Source organism: Solanum tuberosum, unplaced genomic scaffold, assembly GCF_000226075.1.
Source record: "Solanum tuberosum cultivar DM 1-3 516 R44 unplaced genomic scaffold, SolTub_3.0 scf00277, whole genome shotgun sequence".
In the NCBI taxonomy this organism is placed as follows: domain Eukaryota; kingdom Viridiplantae; phylum Streptophyta; class Magnoliopsida; order Solanales; family Solanaceae; genus Solanum; species Solanum tuberosum.
In genome coordinates this window covers 603,397-621,971 of record NW_006239197.1, presented here as the reverse complement: position 1 = coordinate 621,971, position 18,575 = coordinate 603,397, and the positions used below count along the sequence as shown (strand labels likewise).

General features: G+C 32.0%; 2 protein-coding genes across 2 annotated transcripts; one reads left to right on the top strand and one right to left on the bottom strand.

Moving 5' to 3' along the window:
- Positions 1 to 4,182: 4,182 nt before the first annotated feature.
- On the top strand, positions 4,183 to 9,558 carry LOC102577765 (Asp). Its single transcript, NM_001288120.1, is given in 14 exon segments — positions 4,183 to 4,199; positions 4,907 to 5,264; positions 5,352 to 5,412; positions 5,550 to 5,644; positions 5,736 to 5,848; positions 5,957 to 6,125; positions 6,268 to 6,307; positions 6,621 to 6,685; positions 6,782 to 6,895; positions 6,970 to 7,034; positions 7,463 to 7,616; positions 7,696 to 7,815; positions 9,002 to 9,090; positions 9,276 to 9,558. Coding segments are annotated over 13 exon segments (1,521 nt in total). The 5' UTR covers positions 4,183 to 4,199; positions 4,907 to 4,913; the 3' UTR covers positions 9,361 to 9,558.
- Positions 9,559 to 9,826: 268 nt separating this feature from the next.
- Positions 9,827 to 13,629, bottom strand: LOC102578920 (G patch domain-containing protein 8). The gene is made up of 8 exons (XM_006358462.2): positions 13,497 to 13,629; positions 12,805 to 12,891; positions 12,185 to 12,380; positions 11,910 to 12,064; positions 11,521 to 11,664; positions 11,282 to 11,382; positions 11,032 to 11,185; positions 9,827 to 10,159 (listed from the first exon to the last, which is right to left on the bottom strand). The coding sequence occupies exons 2-8, from the start codon at positions 12,874 to 12,876 to the stop codon at positions 10,076 to 10,078; spliced, it is 906 nt and encodes a 301-aa protein (XP_006358524.1). The 5' UTR covers positions 12,877 to 12,891; positions 13,497 to 13,629; the 3' UTR covers positions 9,827 to 10,075.
- Positions 13,630 to 18,575: the final 4,946 nt, after the last annotated feature.

Genomic DNA, 18,575 nt, shown 5'->3' with positions numbered 1-18,575 from the left:
AAGTAGGGAGAATTGATTTTATAATTTACTATCTTTTTCTAAAATTTAATACTACATTCGTTCCAATTTATTCAACAGATTTGATATAGTGTTTTAAAAAAAAGAAAGCTTTTTGAAACTTGTTGTTTAAACGGAGGAATTTTAAAATTAAATTATTTATGTGATTGTAATCAACATGGGTTGTGGTGCAATAGTGAGACTCTTTCACCTTTGATTAGATGTCTAGGGTTTGACTTTTGAATGAACCGTACACTGTGCGATCCGGATTTAGTTAGGGCTTCAATATGGACTCCGAACATCGGGTGAAAAAAAATCATTTCATTAAAAGTAAAACAAAATAATTTAAAGTTGAATTATTTTTTATTATAATGAAGTACAATTTACAATAATCTCAAAAAAAAAGTGTCAAAAATTGAACAGAAAGAGTGGCTTTTTATAATATTTATTATTTTCTCTTTTGATTCAAAGCACATTTTTTTTGTACTATAATTAAATTGATTCACGTGTCGAGGAACGGATTTAGCAAGAGTTAATAGGGTGTCACGTGACACTTCTTCGTTGGAAAATTTTACAAAATATGTATAGATTCAAATAAAGTTGTGTGTAGTTCAACTAGCTTTTGGCTTGAAATTCGCATGACAAGTCTCGTTTTCAAACCTTTTTACCTCATTTTGTTACATTTTTTTTAATGTTTTTTTCATTTACCTTCTTTCTCACATGGTATTATTTTGAATACATTTTAAAAAAGATCATCAAAATTATTGATTTTTTAAAAAAGGTGTAGTACTATGTGTGAATATTATATATATATATATATATATATATATTATTTTTTTAATATGATGTTACATTGTTTCTTTTATTTTAAAAAGTACATTACTTACGAAAAAAATTCCGCCTACCTACTTGTATAACACGTGTCAAAATATTAAAGGGGTAATGGAGGAACTGGACGGATCCCTTACTGGAGAGATCCGTCCAATTCCTCCATTACTCTTTTAATATTTTGACATGTGTCATACAAATAATCTAATGGCTCAAATTTGTTTGGTTAACTAAAGAGTTTTACTATAGTTAACATTTTTTCCTCATATTACTTAAAAAAAAAAAAAACTTTTCTCCCAATTTCCAAATCTTTCCAGAAGAATCATTAACTTTGTGGTTCAAATCTTTTGTTGTAGTATATGTATATTTTTTTAAAAAAAATTGTACCATTCATTCAACAGGGCCGACTCAACAAGATTAGGGGCCTAAAGCCAAATCTAAAAGAGGGGTCCCTAATATATTTTTAATTTTTTTTTAAATTTTTTTTTATCATATATACTTTTATTTAAAATATATTTTTCTAGCGTTTTTAGATGCAAAGTTATTAAATATTGTTTTATAATCAATTTGTTTTAGTAATTCCTTTTCAATCATATATATATAAGAGAACCTTATGCCCCGCCTATATGGCGCCACCACAAACCCATAATTCACTTTTAATTTATTTATTTTCAAAACTAGTCTTCCCCTTTCATGAAAAATTGTGACATTTACGAAAAATTGACTTTTATGAAAAGTTGCAACTTTAATGAAGAGCTGCAACTTTTATGAAAAGTTGTGACTTTAACGAAGAGTTGCGAGTTTAATGAAGAGTTGTGACTTTTATGAAATGTTGTGACATTTCTAAAGGGTTGCAACTTTTCCAAATAGTTGTAACTTTCCAATAAGGCACAATAAATATTTGTTCACATTATCATTTGTTGTTTATAAATATAGGGATTTCCTCTCATTTACAAAACAACAAAAATTCTAAACCTCTTCTTCATCTTCTTCTTCTTTTTCACAATTAAATATTTCTGTACTTTATCCATGTTGAGTAGTTCAGTGACACTATTGCTTATGTTACAAATCCGGGTATGTATTTTTACAATCATTAATTTATGCTTATGTTATTAAGGATAAATGATAAGATGTAATAATCTTCATTTTCCTTTACATTATTAATTTTTTATGTAAGATAATATAGTATTTTAGTTTTAGTTACTGATAGGTTTTTAAGTATTATTTTATATATTTCGTGATATTCAATTTCCGCGCGAAGCGCGGGTAATTTTACTAGTTGATAATATAGTTAATCCATTTAATCTCTCTTGAGACATTGTTGATCTTAGATAAGATTTTATTAATTTTAGTTTCGAAAAACTTCTTTCGGCGGAGGCAACAGTTACAGGAATGGTTAACATTATTCTATAAACAATACTTTTTTATTCAATTTTTTTATTATTTGTTAAAAATCTATCAAGGGCTCCTTTTTGGAATTTATTTAATTAATTCTTCAAGTTTTCTCTTTTTCTCTCTTTTTGTCAATTCGAAATCAGATTTTCTAGTTGACATATTTAAATTGAATAATTTTAATAATAACTAAAACAAGAATATATATACTTATGAACTAAGAATATCAACAATAGCATATTTTGAAGAAAAACTATAAAATAAAGTTAGAATAATAAAACCTGGCTCATGAATTTGATAAGTTGGTAAAACAATATCGAAATAGTGTTGTGTTCCTTCAATATAATGATTGCTTGTTGCACATCTTGAGATTTTGAAGAAGTACATCAAAAATAAATTTTTGTTCTTTTGTAACTTGTAAGCAACAGTAAAACAAAAAAAAATTGCAAGAGAGAATTTAATATTGAATAAAAATAATAAAGTAGAGAATAAAAAATATGAGTATAAGGTAAATAATAATATAAGATCAAACTTTTAGGAGATAAATAAGAAAACACAATTTCCCACTTAAAGGAAATTATTCCCAAAAAATGTTTCATTCCCTTAAAAAAGTGGAAAAACTAACGGTCATTTTTTATACTTCTTACTTATTTTTTAATTAAAAAAAAATTAAAAGTACATATAATTTTTTTAATAATATATATAAGTATTTTTTTTAAAAAAATGGGGCCCCCAAAAATATGAGGCCCTAAGCGATGACTTTAGTGGCTTAATGGTTAAGACGGCCCTGTCATTCAATTCCTTTGCATTATTTACTACGACTCTTTTCATTCTTCATGTGTTGAAGAATATTTTTTGATATTTTCTTCTTCATCATATTTAATTTTCTTCTTCCACCATTTCAACATATTTCTTCTCTTTGACTAAGTCTGTTATTGAAAATTTTAATATACAAATATTAAATAATCCAACAAAATAAATGAAAATAAATTGTGAAAGAGGGGTTTCAAAGAAGCCAGATTTGGAAAATACCTAGGACTTATTGCCCAAGTCGTTCCGTAAGAGTGACAGAGATAGAACTTCTTTAAAAAAAAAAATAACATATGAAAACTGAAACTAAGCTTTTTGAGACGAAAATGTAAAAATAGTGATGGAGTCTGACAGGGGAAATTTCAATTAAACTTTGTGAGAGAGTAAGGCCTCATTTGGAAAATTATCAATGATTAAAAATAAAAGGGATAAGGGTCTGAAAAATACCCCAACTTTGGTCGAATTTACTGTTGCGATACTAAACTTTCATGAGGACCTATTACCTCCCTAGACTATTTAATACCGTATTTTTTATCCCCTAAACTATTTAATAGTGTATTTTAAAGGTATATATGTGCCCACGTGGACACATTATTATTTATAATTTTACATTTTTTTTATGGCCACGTGGACAAATATATATGTTTAAAATACGGTATTAAATAGTCTAGGGGGGTAATAGGTCCTTGTGAAAGTTTAGTATCGCAACAACAAATCCGACCAAAGTTAAGATATTTTTCAGACCCTTATCCCAAAATAAAATGAACTTAAAAGTCTCAAATATCAACATTACAAATAAAATTCAAAAATCTATTGTTGATTTGCTGCAAAAAGAGTTTTAAAAAATAAACTATGGCAGAGAAGAAAGGATTCTAAGCACAGAAAGAAATACTCCGTATTAACTATGATTAAACTCTTTAGTTAATCAAATAAATCTGAGTCATTAGATTATTTGTATAACACGTATCAAAATATCAAAGGGGGTAATGGAGGAACTGGACGGATCCCTTATTGGAGGAGAGCCAAATCCGTCAAACATTATGTGGTCTACTTGCTTAAAATTGTCCTATTGGCTATTTAATAGTATCTGTTTACTCTCTCCTCCATACTTGTTGCTTCTCTGCTTTCTATCTAAAAACTTCTCTGGGTTTCCTTTTTATACACACTATCAGGTTTGTCCCTTTAAATCTTTATCTTCTTGTTTCTGGTTTTCATATAGATAATGATTTTTCAGTTGTATCTTGATCTTTTTTTGTAGTAGTTTTCTTATAATTAACTTGTTTTGCTTCTACTAATTAGTTCAGACGGAATAATCATCTGTATATTGTTTAGAAGTTTAACTTCTTGAAAACCCTTCTCTTTTTTTTTTGCTTTTCTTGAGAGTCTAGTTGTTTGACTTGCTTTTCTTGTATCCATGTTGTCAATTTATTCTTCTTTTTTTTCCCATGTTCTTGGGGAGGAATCTTTTTTACACTTTTCAAGAAAAAAAGAAAGATGGGTCTTTGATATTTTCTTAATCTTGGTTTAAGGTAGATGCAAAATAAAAATCTGAATTTCTGGGTAAAAGAGTCATTCATCTATTGTGATAGTAAACGATTAATAGGATGTTTTAATATGGTGTTTGTAGCGTGTGAATGTTTTAATTTTTAACTAATCTTGGAGCTAGCAAATTTCATATGTTAAGTTCTTGGTTAGTGATAATAAGTCTTCATGGAAAGTGGATTGTATCTGGGATAGGGAATAGTTACATGTGCACATAATTATTGTGGGTTAAGTTAAGATTTCTATTCTGTTAAGACTAGATTATGACATTGTAGAAATCAGAATATTCCTGTTTAGTTGTGTTAACATCTTGTTAATCCCCTCTTTGGTCTTGTAGTGCAAACATGGAAAAGAAGCATCTATGTGCTGCTCTTCTTTTATGGGCCATTGCTTGCTCTGCACTTCCTGCTTCCTCTGGTGATTTGCTTAGAATTGGTTTGAAGAAGCACCGCTTGGACGTTAATAGCATAAAAGCTGCAAGAGTAGCCAAACTACAAGATAGATACGGGAAGCATGTGAATGGCATTGAAAAGAAATCGAGTGACTCAGATATCGATATAGTCCCCTTAAAGAACTACTTGGATGCCCAATACTATGGAGAGATTGGTATTGGTTCACCTCCTCAGAAATTCAAAATTATCTTTGATACTGGGAGTTCTAACCTCTGGGTTCCATCATCAAAATGCTATTTCTCTGTAAGTTGTTGTGCTCATTGTTGTTAAGTTATTTATCCCTTCACTCGTTTATCAGAATTTATTCCTTAAATTTGAAAATGCTCACAGATTGCATGCTGGATCCACTCCAAGTACAAGGCGAGCAAATCCAGTACATATACAAGAGATGGTGATCATCACACTCCTTTTTAACTAAGAATCTTTGTTTTTATTTCATATTTATTGTTCATCAAGTTTCATTTCAAGTTGCAGTTCCGGCTTGATGTGTCTTTTTCTGATTGTATTTTGCTGCTTGTTATGATCTAGGGGAATCTTGCTCAATCCGTTATGGAACTGGATCAATCTCTGGCCATTTCAGTATGGACAATGTTCAAGTTGGTGATCTTGTAGTTAAAGATCAGGTGAATTCTTGTTTGGCAACTGGTTCTCGACATACCATGGTATGATCCTTTCTGTTTTCCAAATGATGACAATTCTACATCAATTTTTCAGGTGTTTATTGAGGCGACACGAGAACCTAGTATTACATTTATAGTTGCAAAGTTTGATGGTATACTAGGCCTTGGTTTCCAGGAAATTTCTGTTGGAAATACTACACCTGTCTGGTAGTTCTTCCTATTTTAGGCGTTTACTTCAGTTGTACCATTTATTTCTTGTTTCTTTTCTTCTCAGCTTTATGGAGTCTGCTCGTCTTACCTCTGATCTAAATGTAGGTACAATATGGTGGGGCAAGGTCTTGTTAAAGAGCCAGTCTTCTCTTTCTGGTTTAACCGTGATGCAAATGCAAAAGAGGGAGGTGAACTTGTTTTTGGTGGAGTTGATCCAAAGCACTTCAAGGGTAATCATACTTATGTTCCGTTGACTCAGAAGGGCTACTGGCAGGTACTTGAACGTTTTTCCATTTCCTCTTTTCTTCTACATCTTAGCATGCTGGTTTTTTGGAGGAGGGAGAAGGTTGGTGGTGCGATCTAAAAGCAGCTCATTTGTTATGCTATCCTCCAATTATTTTCCTTTGCCTTTTCAGTTTAATATGGGAGATTTCCTTATCGGGAACACATCAACAGGTGAGTATTTCCCATCTAATCCCATGTAATCATCTACAGAATTGCTAACAGAGCGTAGATCATCACATGCAAGAAATGGAGATTTCCCTCAACTTTGTTTATCGAAAGATAAATTCTAAGTCTACTGCTTTGAGGCAGTACTTTACTGTTATCCAGTTTTCATGACTTATACACAGACATATACCCTTTAGGCATATAAGTTATCCTTGCGCCATGGACAAAAACAAACTAAGTATCATTCTGAATGAGGCATACGATCTATCTAACACAGTTAATGAGTGTTTTAAGTTCTGGTCATGTTTTCCCATTTCAGGTTATTGTGCAGGTGGCTGTGCTGCTATTGTGGATTCTGGAACATCACTGCTTGCTGGTCCAACAGTATGTTCTGTTATCTCTAACTTACTCGAGTTGTAGACTTTTGGACTATCTCTTTATTTAAAGCAATACTTGTAACTTATGACAAATCATCTTCAGACTATCGTGACACAAATCAACCATGCCATTGGAGCAGAAGGAATAGTTAGCATGGAATGTAAAACTATTGTTTCACAGTATGGAGAGATGATCTGGGACTTACTAGTATCAGGGGTCTGTTCCCTTTCCCTCTTTTGTTTATTTCACATTTCAGTGTGCTTGTGATAAGACGTTATTGTGATCTGCAGGTAAGACCTGATCAAGTTTGTTCACAAGCAGGTTTATGCTTTGTTGATGGAGCTCAGCATGTGAGGTACAACCCCACCTTCTGATTTTAATTGCTCTTCCTATTATGACGTAGTTAAACTTGAAGTTCATGTCATTGAGGAGGCTTTAGTATAAGTGTTGAGCGGATAAAAAAGTATGAACTACTTCCTGTATTTGAGAAATTACTGTTATGATTACAAATAAGCACAGGAAAATCACGAGGGCTTCCAGAGTTCTTGAAATTATTATCATGTGTGCCTCAAGTAATATCTGATTTCCACACTCTCTATCATCTGATTTTTGAATACTCAGCATGGTCTGTATTGACCTGAAAGGTAGGATTTGCTAATCCAACAGTATACAATGAGCATAAAGTTCTGAGAATGTTGGTTTATCACAGGCTCCAGATTAACTGTCTAGCCCTTTAATTGCTATGTCAGATGTGACTCAACTAATGTACCAAATTCCTTGCAGCTCTAATATCAGAACTGTAGTTGAAAGGGAAACTGAAGGAAGTTCTGTTGGTGAAGCACCATTATGCACTGCCTGTGAGATGGCAGTTGTTTGGATGCAAAACCAGCTCAAACAAAAAGGGACAAAAGAGAAAGTGTTAGAGTATGTGAATCAGGTATAAGTCACAGCTTTACCTGATGTCCAATAAATAGTATATCAAATCGCCCTAATATTAAAGCTTTGATGTTTTACAGCTTTGTGAGAAAATACCAAGTCCAATGGGAGAATCCGCAATCGACTGTAACAGCATCTCATCCATGCCAGATATTACATTCACTATCAAAGATAAAGCTTTTGTGCTTACTCCAGAACAGGTTTCACTTCACGCGTTTTTGAGTTCATGTTCTTACATTGATTACTCGAGTACATTGAAATGTACATATGTGGTATATAATCTTAATATTGCACCCCGATTTGTCATTTCACTCACTAAACAATTGGGAAAAAACTACCTATTTGCTTAAATAGTAGTTATACCCTGAACTCTGACATTATTTGCTTAAATAATAATTATACCCTCAACTCTGAAGTCTGAATGACTCATGAAAAATAGGCTAAGGACAAAGTACCTGCATTCACTGAATTGCTGAAACATAAAACGTAGTCGGCGAGAGGCTGCTCCATTGTTGTATCAAATATCTATCTACTTCATTTTGGTCAGTATTCTGGAGAAGGAGTTGTTTCACTGTCTTATTTGCTATGAAATAGAAAGTCATTCCTGGAATTATATGGTAGTCAACTACTACTAATATTATGATATTTAAGCTAAAAGACATATTCTACTAATATTTTGATGTATCTGCTAGCAAGAACATGTCACTGAACCCCTGCTATAATAAAGTAGTTTGGAAACAATACCTTAAGGGGTCGTTTGGTAGAGTGTATTAGGAAAAATAACGCATGCATTAGCATTGTGTATTACTAGTACCTTGTTTGGTACTCTTTTCCAACCTATGTATAACTAATGCTTGCATTAGTTATACACTCTATTGTGTATTAAGGTGTGTATTGCTAATGCCATGGATTTCTAGGTATTTAGCAATGCAATGGTTTTAATGCATGCATTAGAATTAACTAATGACAAAACTAACCCTCTACGCCTAATAATAATAATAATAATAATAATAATAATAATTATAATAATAATAATTATTATATAATAATTATTATTATAATAAATATAATAATAATTATTATTATAATAATTATAATAATAATAATTATTATTATTATAATTATATCCAACAAGCTTGAATTCTGGTAAGGTTACATTAAATATTAGTCAAATAAAAAATTTGGAAATTATAAAGAGATTGGTAGAACAAGATTGTAAAAAGGAGAGATACAAGAGTCTCGACTTGCAACCAACGAACAACTTCACTTTAGCAAGACAGAATGTGATTGATCAAGATCAACTGCTGCCAATGAACTTGATGTGTAACATTTGTTATGAAATAAATGCCTTTGATACACCTGATAACTAAAAACTTTGGTTGACAGTATATTCTTAAAACTGGAGAAGGGGTTGCGACAATTTGTGTCAGTGGATTTGCTGCTCTGGATGTGCCACCACCTCGCGGTCCTCTTTGGTATGTTATCCTTGCACTTACAAGCATCAATGAGTCAATGTGGACTACATTCATACTACTACATTACTCTAAGCAAAAACAATAGAATCATGTTTCATACAAGCACAACACTTTCTATTTCGTTTTCATGTAGCTAATATTATGTTGCTGCTGTCCTAAAATGATATTCATATATGTGGTTGCAGGATTCTTGGAGATGTATTCATGGGGCCGTATCACACTGTGTTTGACTATGGTAAATCCCAAGTGGGTTTTGCTGAAGCTGCATAATAGCCTTTCATGTAGTTACACGCCACAGTTACTTTGTTAAATGGGGCAAGTATTGTAAAGAGATGAATGCTACTGCTATATGATTGTGTTGTATCTGACTATAATATGGCACACTAGTGTCTCTTTCTTGACTACTTCAGGTGCTTCTTACTAATCCTTGTGCATGTCTAAATAATATATGCTCAGTTGCAGTAGTAATCTCTTGCTCCCACTACAAGTAAAGATGCAAAATACTTATTTCAAATTCTTGCATGTGATGCAAGGAATTAGTTGATGTTTTGGAACAATTAGGCCTTGAGAGGATATGACATATTTGACACTGATGGTATCTAGTACTTCAAACGGTCTACTTGTTCGACATGCCATATTTGATATGTTTTAGAACAATTAGTCAATCCACTCTTTTCCTCCAACTTTGTTCACGTTGCCCGCACTTACTGACAGAGTCAAAGGGCAAAAATAAATGTAAAAACACAAATTTTACAGCATAAATGTCGTGTAACATGTTCTAAACCATAGAAATAGAGTACATGGTATCTATCTATCTATCTATCAAATCCCCTCGGACAAATATCATCCAGTCATGACAGCAAATAAATGCTTAAAAAGGATTACAATGTACAACTCAACATAATACACCAACAGAAAATGCATTCAGTTTCAGTATCTATCATTCATCAGTCTTCACCGACACCAGGCTTGTGTAGATGCATTGTTACTCCTCGTCACTTTCATTGCTGAAGACGGATGCAACAGTTACTTTTGGCTTCTTCACAGATTTGTTAACCAAGGTTGTCACCTAACAGAGAAGGGGTAGGGGGGAAAAAGTTCAGGATTAGCTACAAATCAACCAAATCATTTCCCAGAGTACCAAAAGAATGATGAAAAGACAAATAAATTCCTTGTTTTCTTTTCCTATCCAGAAATGGACTACTTGAGTGCATTTGAAGTATGCCTCTTCACATTAATAATAATTAGATGTCATCATCTTCTCCTCTTTCCGAGTAATTTTTTCTGACGGACAGCGGGAAGAGGCAACATATGCACCCCAAGACAGTTAACCAGGCAGTATATCTCACAATGTGTTCCACATAAATAAGAGGTTTGTGAATATGGAATTCCTACTTCCATATTATACTATCTTTTCTTTTAAAGTTAATCCTCACGAACAGCAATCACTATCTACTAGAAAAATCCTGTTCGAGTTGCATATAGTTCTGCAGGATGTCACAACCAACCTTGCAAGTTCACAAGGGAACTGAACAAATCAATTGAGTGCACCCTTGTTTTTTACACCCGAGGTGTGGCACAGTGGGACAAGGAACACTAGGTGATTTCTTCCCATCTACCTAAGCCTTGGTGGGAAAAGTTACTGGATACCTATGCAAGAGGGAGGTAGCAAGTACCCGGTGGAATAGTCCGGGTGCGCACAAACTGGCCTGGACGCCACATCATAAAAAGAGAAGGAATCAATTGGGTGATCCCTAGTTACACCCGTGAATCTCACTATATATCCATGCTTTAAGCATCTTCTCTCTCTCTCAATAGTTCTAATTATCTAAGGATTAGAAGTTTTTAATATCTCCTTGCACTGAGTTGGAAAATTAAATTAAAAAATTATAAAACGAGACCAAACATAGCTGAGATAATCGGTAATCTAACTGTAAGTACCTTTGACGAGCCTCCTTTCGCAGAAAATCCGAACTTCAAAGTCTTCCTCTGATCTTGATCTGCTAGAGCAGTTGCAGTTCTAACCATGGAAGGGGCTGGAATGTTTCCTGCTTCCTCTGGTGTTTGCTGTTCTTGCTGCTTCTTATTGGCAGCCCTAGTATCAGTAAAAGCAAAAACAGATCATCGACAAGAAACACATACCACATTATCAGAAAATAGATGCAGAATGGCCTGAATGGAAACATCATACATTTGGGTGAATTTTGCCATCTCCCTCTCTTGACGTTGCTGCTCTCTTTTCTGCCTATCATCCCGGCTACTTCCATGCATTTCTCTCATTTCCTTGAAGCGCTATGATAGTAACAGAAGGTTAGATAGCGCTTAATGGAGGAGTGGAATGAAGGTAATAAGCATTTTTTCTGGGGGATAACGATGAAGAGAATATCAAAGAACTGGAAAATATTTTGAGATTTTAAGGAAAACAATTACCTTCCTGTGATTATGATCATACGAACTTAGGTGAGCTTCAAACTCCATTGCTAATTTATATTGCTTGTTGCACAGCTCACAAAAGAAAGTCTTGCGTATTTCCTTCACGTCCGTTTCAATTTTGTGCTCGCGTTCTGCTAAAACCTGGATTTTCATAATGTGCAGGAAGCAGGCAGTAGAAGCCACCAGGTAATAAAAACTGCACGAAATTCTCAAGATCTTCCAAAGTTGGTATCCCCTTATATACCATTCCCATCAAAAGACACACACATATATGCTATATGCTGCCTTCTGTTATTAGATGTATGTTTCAGGAAAAGTAAAGTATCAAACTCAAATAGTCTGGTGCAACAAATTTAATAGCTACCCTAAAAGTGTAAATGGCATACCTCCCGTTTTTTGGCAAGTTCTTCAGTCTCCTCAAGTTCAATATCAAGCTTACGTCTTTGAATATTTTCTTCTGCTGTAAAAAAATCATCTTCCTCTTGCTTTCCGATCCCCAACTTTGGATCTCGCATCCCTGATTTTATTGGCTCAGTAATTCCTACTCCCCAAAAGGAAGAAATTAATCAAGACTAATTAATGTGCACGAATACATTACAGCAAATGTAACTTAAAAAGGTTGAAAGAAATATGTCAAGCAATTTTGAACAAGTAAAATTACCTTGCTCATTTTTCCCAAGACCCTTCCCTTTCCAACCCATCTTCTGAAGAAGCCTGAATCCAATGTTAGAGGATGTCAACTGCGTATCTAAAGATGCTTGTTCCACATTTTCCAGGTCTACGTTTTCCGTTGGTCTATGGTTAATAGGAAGGCGAAAATCTTCAGTGAGATCCTCAAGAACAGAAGCCTCATCAGCCTATGTTTCAAAAAGTTGAGATGCAACTTTGTTAATTAAAATAGCTGAATATCAAGATTTGTCCATGTTAGTAGAACTGCACAAGTCATGGAATATAGCAGAGTTGAAATAAACCAAAATTCATAAGCATCCTTCGTTCCTTACAAATAAGTTAACTACAAAGGCACCGGTATATTTTCTTACTTCTCTCTACATAAACAAAAAAAAAAAAAAAAAAGGAAAAGGCTTGAGCTGCATTATTATGAGTTCTCCAGATTGCAAAAGAATCTTCATACTATTAGAATCATCCTAAATGAGTTTCTAAATAAGATTGAAGAGAAAGCAATAGAAAAATCCAATAAAGTGGAAATAAATGAGAGATCCATGATGAATGAAGGAATTAGCCAAGTCACAAAAAAAGAACAATCAGCATTCTAGCTCATACCTCTTCCATTTCTTGCTGGCGTCTATCTCTCATGCGCATATCTGGCCTACTATTGAACCATCTATCATCCATACCTATATGATATCGCTGTTCACACAGAGCAAGCAACAAAGTTACTTACCAGTGTACAAAAGAAAGAAATGTTGCACAAAAGTAAACAAAGTGAAAAAGTGGCAAAACTGAACCAAGTCTAGATTCCAGATTACCTTTCAACCATGTAATATAAGAACAATCCACGCATTCTATTAGTTAAGCTGCTTTGGTATATCATAGAATGTTTCAATGAAATCATTTTCTAGTGTAATATATAGTTGAAATAAATAATTCCCTCACACAAGTATCTCAACTCATTGCCAACTAAAACAATGATTCAGAATACAGTTTCCTGGTTAAATCATTTTCACTAGACATTTTACGATAATACTTACTCACTCGGATGGAATAGACCACAAATTAATTAAACAATAAAAATCAGCAAACAGAACATTGCATAACAAAATACTCCTGTAAATTGTAAGATCCCAATGATATACCAGAAACCGAACACGGAATTCATTTTCAACGATTCATTAGGTTCAGAGGTATGCAAAGAATCGGTACATCAGAAAAAAATAGGTCTTTGTTCATATTTTCAACGTCTACGAACAGAAATCGGAGGTAAATAAAGACGAATAACGAGAAGTAATTGGTACCTGATTGAACGAATATCGGTTTCGTAGTTGAGAAGAATTAGTGTTAGCTCCAGAATTGTCTGTAATTTAGGATTCAACGTTTGTTTGAGCGAAAGAGAAAGGGCAAGAATCTAGGGTTAAGGGGGGCACAGTTGCCTCACTTGTGCCTTTGAGATTTTGCCACGTTGTTCATTCACGGGTGTAATGTTTTCGGGTCGACGACCCGATTCGACCCAAAATCCAACACCCGGAAAACAATTCTTTTTTCTTTTAAAATTCTTTAATTTAATGATTTATGAATTCAAGTGTTACACCATGTATAAAATATAATAAAGGTGGTAGCTGAAATAAGTTTAAAAGGCATGTTTGGTTGGACTTATAATATACTATAACTTTTAATTTATATTTGTTTTATTTTAACTTATAAGTGCTTAAAAATATTTATTTTATTTTATTTAAATATTAAAAATATATTTTATATTAAAAGCATCTAAAAAAAGTCAATTCAGACAAACTCTTGCTCTTCAATTGTTGTTTTTCTTTTCCTCTTCTTGTGTTACTATTGCGCATAAAAAATGTATGAAGTTACTTGTCAATTCACGCATCTGACATAAAGAAAGAATTAGAAGATTTCAAATTTGATTTATATTTTAATGATATTTTCAAAAGATATTTTTGAACAAAAGTATATATTTATTGTAAAATAATACACACGAATTTTCGATTGTTATAAGAAAACGTCCACGAGTATGGAGATATCTCTAAAGACAAGTAACTTTTATGTACAACCGTATATTATAATTTATTATTAATGTGATTTCATCTAATTATATTCTGCACTAAAAATTAAAAAAGAGTAAATTAACTTTCAAGAATCAAATAAAGCGCGACATACACGACAATTGATAGTTTTAACGAGACTAATCAAAATGAAGTTGGTGGGATGCCCATCTAGAAATTGAAATTTCCAGTGAATTGCACGCAATTCATGCCAAACATGCTAATTACCATTGATATGCAAAAGGTTATACGATTCTTAAAGAAATTTATTAAATTGAAGTGCTAATTAATTAAACTAGAAAAGCTTAAAGCCAAGGTTGATGCTCAATCCTCATTATATTGTGTTGGTGGTGTGGTCCAAAAATTGGATATTTGTTTCTCTACTTTTTTCTTTTGGAGTAAGATTTGTTGTAGGCTTGTAGGCTGTGGCTTATAAGGCACAACTCTAATCATTATCTACTTGTATATAATATGAAAAAGTATCACTTTTTAAGATTATACAAATAATTATAGATATGAACAAGACCAAATGAGACTGTATGGAAATCCCATAGAGGGATTAATGGACCCCTTCTCAAACCTTTAATCATGTAGCAACACTAATCCTTAATGTTACAAGGAATATATGAAAATGAAAATAGCCCCTTCTCTATTACGTTCAATTAATACACCATAAAATTATTTCAACAAGTCTCTTCACGTGTAGGCTTGATTTTGTCCATAAGTTAAATATGTGGCATATGCTTATTAAATTATATGAAAGTGTGTATTCATCTCATTTAAAAGGTAAAACTATATATTCTCAATCAGGGGCGGAGTTAGCTTATTGATTGTGGATTCGGCCGAACTCACTAGCTTTAACTGCTTTTGTTCGATCGAGGGGTATGAGCTGACATGATATGTATTCTGGTATTTTGTTTTAGGTGAGATGTACACCGAAAGAAATTGACGCTCAAGCTTTAGCTAGCTCATTGAATATGTACAAAACTACAAATTTCAAACTTAGAACCCAATAACTTTAAAAAACTAAAATTCTGAACTCATAACCTCTAAATCTTGGCTTTTCCTCTGTTAAATCTCAATACTTCTTACGAATAGCTTTTCTTAAGCTCATTCATTACTAATTTAGAGTTAAGCAACTACATATCAAGCTTAACACATCCGATTAGAGAATACATGATGAAACTAGAGGATTAATTAGTTGTCATTTGAATTCTTAATCACCATATTATGAGAATGAACACAGAGCTCCCAATACCTAACTATATAAATAATTAAAATTCAAGAATGTAGGCCATCTTTCCTTCTAATTAAAGAACTAATTAATTATCGACACTTGTCACATAAAAACGAAACTCTTGTTTAACTTTTTAGGCCATCTTTTTTGCATCCTAACAAATCCCCACTTTTAATGTTTCTAACACTGACTAGTTAAAAGATTATTCTTTCTTTTTTTCTCAAGAAAAGTGAATTTACTACATAAAAATTATAATAAAGTGATCAAGCTAAGACAGCAAGAAAACACTAGCTAATTAATTAAGTATAGAAATAACATATGAAAAGAAAGTGAAATGTAGCAAAAAAAAGGGTCCGTAGTTAGAAGTACAATTAAGGGGGAATTAAGATGGTGGAAGGACAGGACATTATGATAACAATGGTTAGGGTTAAAGAAGAATCCTTAAAGCTAGACAGCTTGCAAGCAATTAACGTTTGTAAGGTTCTTAAAAATGTGTTCAAGATTTGTTCTAATTTTTTTAATAATTAAAAGTGCTAGCTCTCTACAGCCAATTATGCAATGTATGTATTCAAACATCTAAAAAGTCCCTTTTTGAGTCTTTTCCCCCTCTTTACCCTTTATATTGCTAATAAATATATCATTAATTAGTTTTCTTCACTTTTCCCTTATTATAATCTTACTTCTTATTTCCTCTACATTTCATATTGACAGGTATAGATTCACATCTATCTGGAAATGATATAGCTTGTCAAAATAATGTAGTATATATATATATTTATATATGTGTGTATCTACTTAATTAGGTATATTATTGACTAGAAAACGTAAAAAATAAATATATATTAATTAAGGAGGACTTTGGTAAAAATATGTAAAAAGTCGTTGAGTGTTATTGTCTTGTGAAAGTTACATTTGCTTGAATGATTGAAATAAAATTTCTTCTACCTAACACTAAAAGGTATGTTTGTCTTTAATTTAGGCACTAGTTAATTGAACCTTGGATTATAATATCAAATTAGTGTATCCTTCTTTAATTTATATTCACAGGAAAACGATTTCGACATGATTTGATTTGCTGAAGTGATTTGTATTTAGTGTCTAGAATTTTCCAAGATTTATTGCACATTTATTTTGCAGAAATTAGTAATTTGTATATATTAGTGTATTGTCAAATAAGCAACGCAGTAAAACAAACCTACTTTAGTTATCATGACTAGTCATTCGATATAATAATATTTCTCTATAAATGCTCAATTTTCTCCAGAATCATTATTTCATATGATATATTGCTTCTCCATAACATCATTCTATCTATAATAACAATATCATTCATTATAGCAGTACCCTTCTTGTTTACTCTTCTATAATAGTCATACTCAATATTGTGTGATACTAATATTTTTTAGAAAAAATATTATGTATTAAAATATTTATGATGATCATCATTAATATTATGCATATAGTAAATTTAAAGTATAAATATCTAAATAGAATGTATTTTAAAATGATGCCATGAATAATGACCATAACTTCAAGGCCAATAGTATTGCTTTTTTACATTCATACTGCTATTATTTTGATTAAATTGGTTAACAAATACATTCCATCTTCTTGAATCTTAGTACATATAATTATTAAATTAATTTTTAAAATATATTTTTATTTCTTACTATTAAATGAGATTTAAATATTAAATATCAATACATGTAACAAAACCACACTAAAAAATCATAAAGTTTCCAGTCAAATAATGCCTTTTAAGTATGAATGTATTGTTTTTAATCGTATACTTCCACACAAGATATTTTTTTCCGGTAGAAAACCACTCATCTAATGATTGATGACAATTTCTATAATCTAAAAGCAAATTTAAATATATAGTAGCATTTATAATTGGCAAGCAAGATCCATAAAGTCATAGGAAACATCGTAAAATGAATAAAAGATTCTTTTAAATCATTTTTCTTCTTCTTATTGTTATAAAAATACTTGGTAGAAAAAAGAACAAATCAAAAATTGGGAATTGGGAAGCAATAGTTAGGCAATATTGCAGTATGTATAAAGAAGATGCAACCTTTTAATAGGTAGAGAAGACTGAATTTGTCGGACAAGTTTGAATTCAACTTCACTGCTTACCGGTAAAAACGCCCACATAAAGCAAGAATCATTTGACAGAGGGGGGAAAATTCGATAAAGAGGGGTCGTCAATGATTTGTTTGAAAAAGAAAGTGAAATGACCCGCTTGTCCTTTCAGCGACGGAATCAGAATTTTTAACTTAACTAATACAAACAAAATGCAAAGCAAGCATACCACACTCAAAATTTATATTGTCGCGCTAGATGCTTTAGCTAAATTCAAAAAATTATTTAAATAACGGAAAAGGATAAAAAATACTCCTGAACTATAGGAAAAGATTTTAAAATACCCTTCATTCATCTTTTGATCTAAAAATACCTTTCTACTCATCTTTTTTATCTAAAATTACCCTTCCATCCACCTTTTTGGCTCAGTTATACCCTTGCAACTACCAATCCTCTCTTTTTTTTAAAATACTTATTATGTATCATTTTCTTATTGAATGAAATAAAAATCCACATATATTAATTTTTGAACAAGTTTTATTATTGCGCTAGATGCTTTAGCTAAATTCAATCAAAACCTAATAACTTTAGTTCAAATATTATTAAAGTTAAAAATTGTTGAGTCTGTCGATGATTGGAACAGGACTATAGGTGTCTAACCATGACCCTAAATTAGGATGTTTGGGTATCAAAAAAGAGAAAAAGAAAGAAACCATTAAGGATGTTTGGTCAGCTTTTAGAAGCAGCGGTTCTGGTGACTTGTTCTTTTCTTCGATTAGAGTTATTTTAACAGCAAGCCTTGTAATTTCACTTCATTAAATCACCACCATCAATAAAAATGAACGGTTAGATTAGCATCACACCACACCCCTTAACACTATAAATTCAATAGAACCCTTCATTCATTTTCCAAACCAAGTAGTAACACATACTGAACATCACACTTCAAAACAAAAGAGGAGTGTTAGTTCATATTTTTTCAATAACTTCAATTCATATAA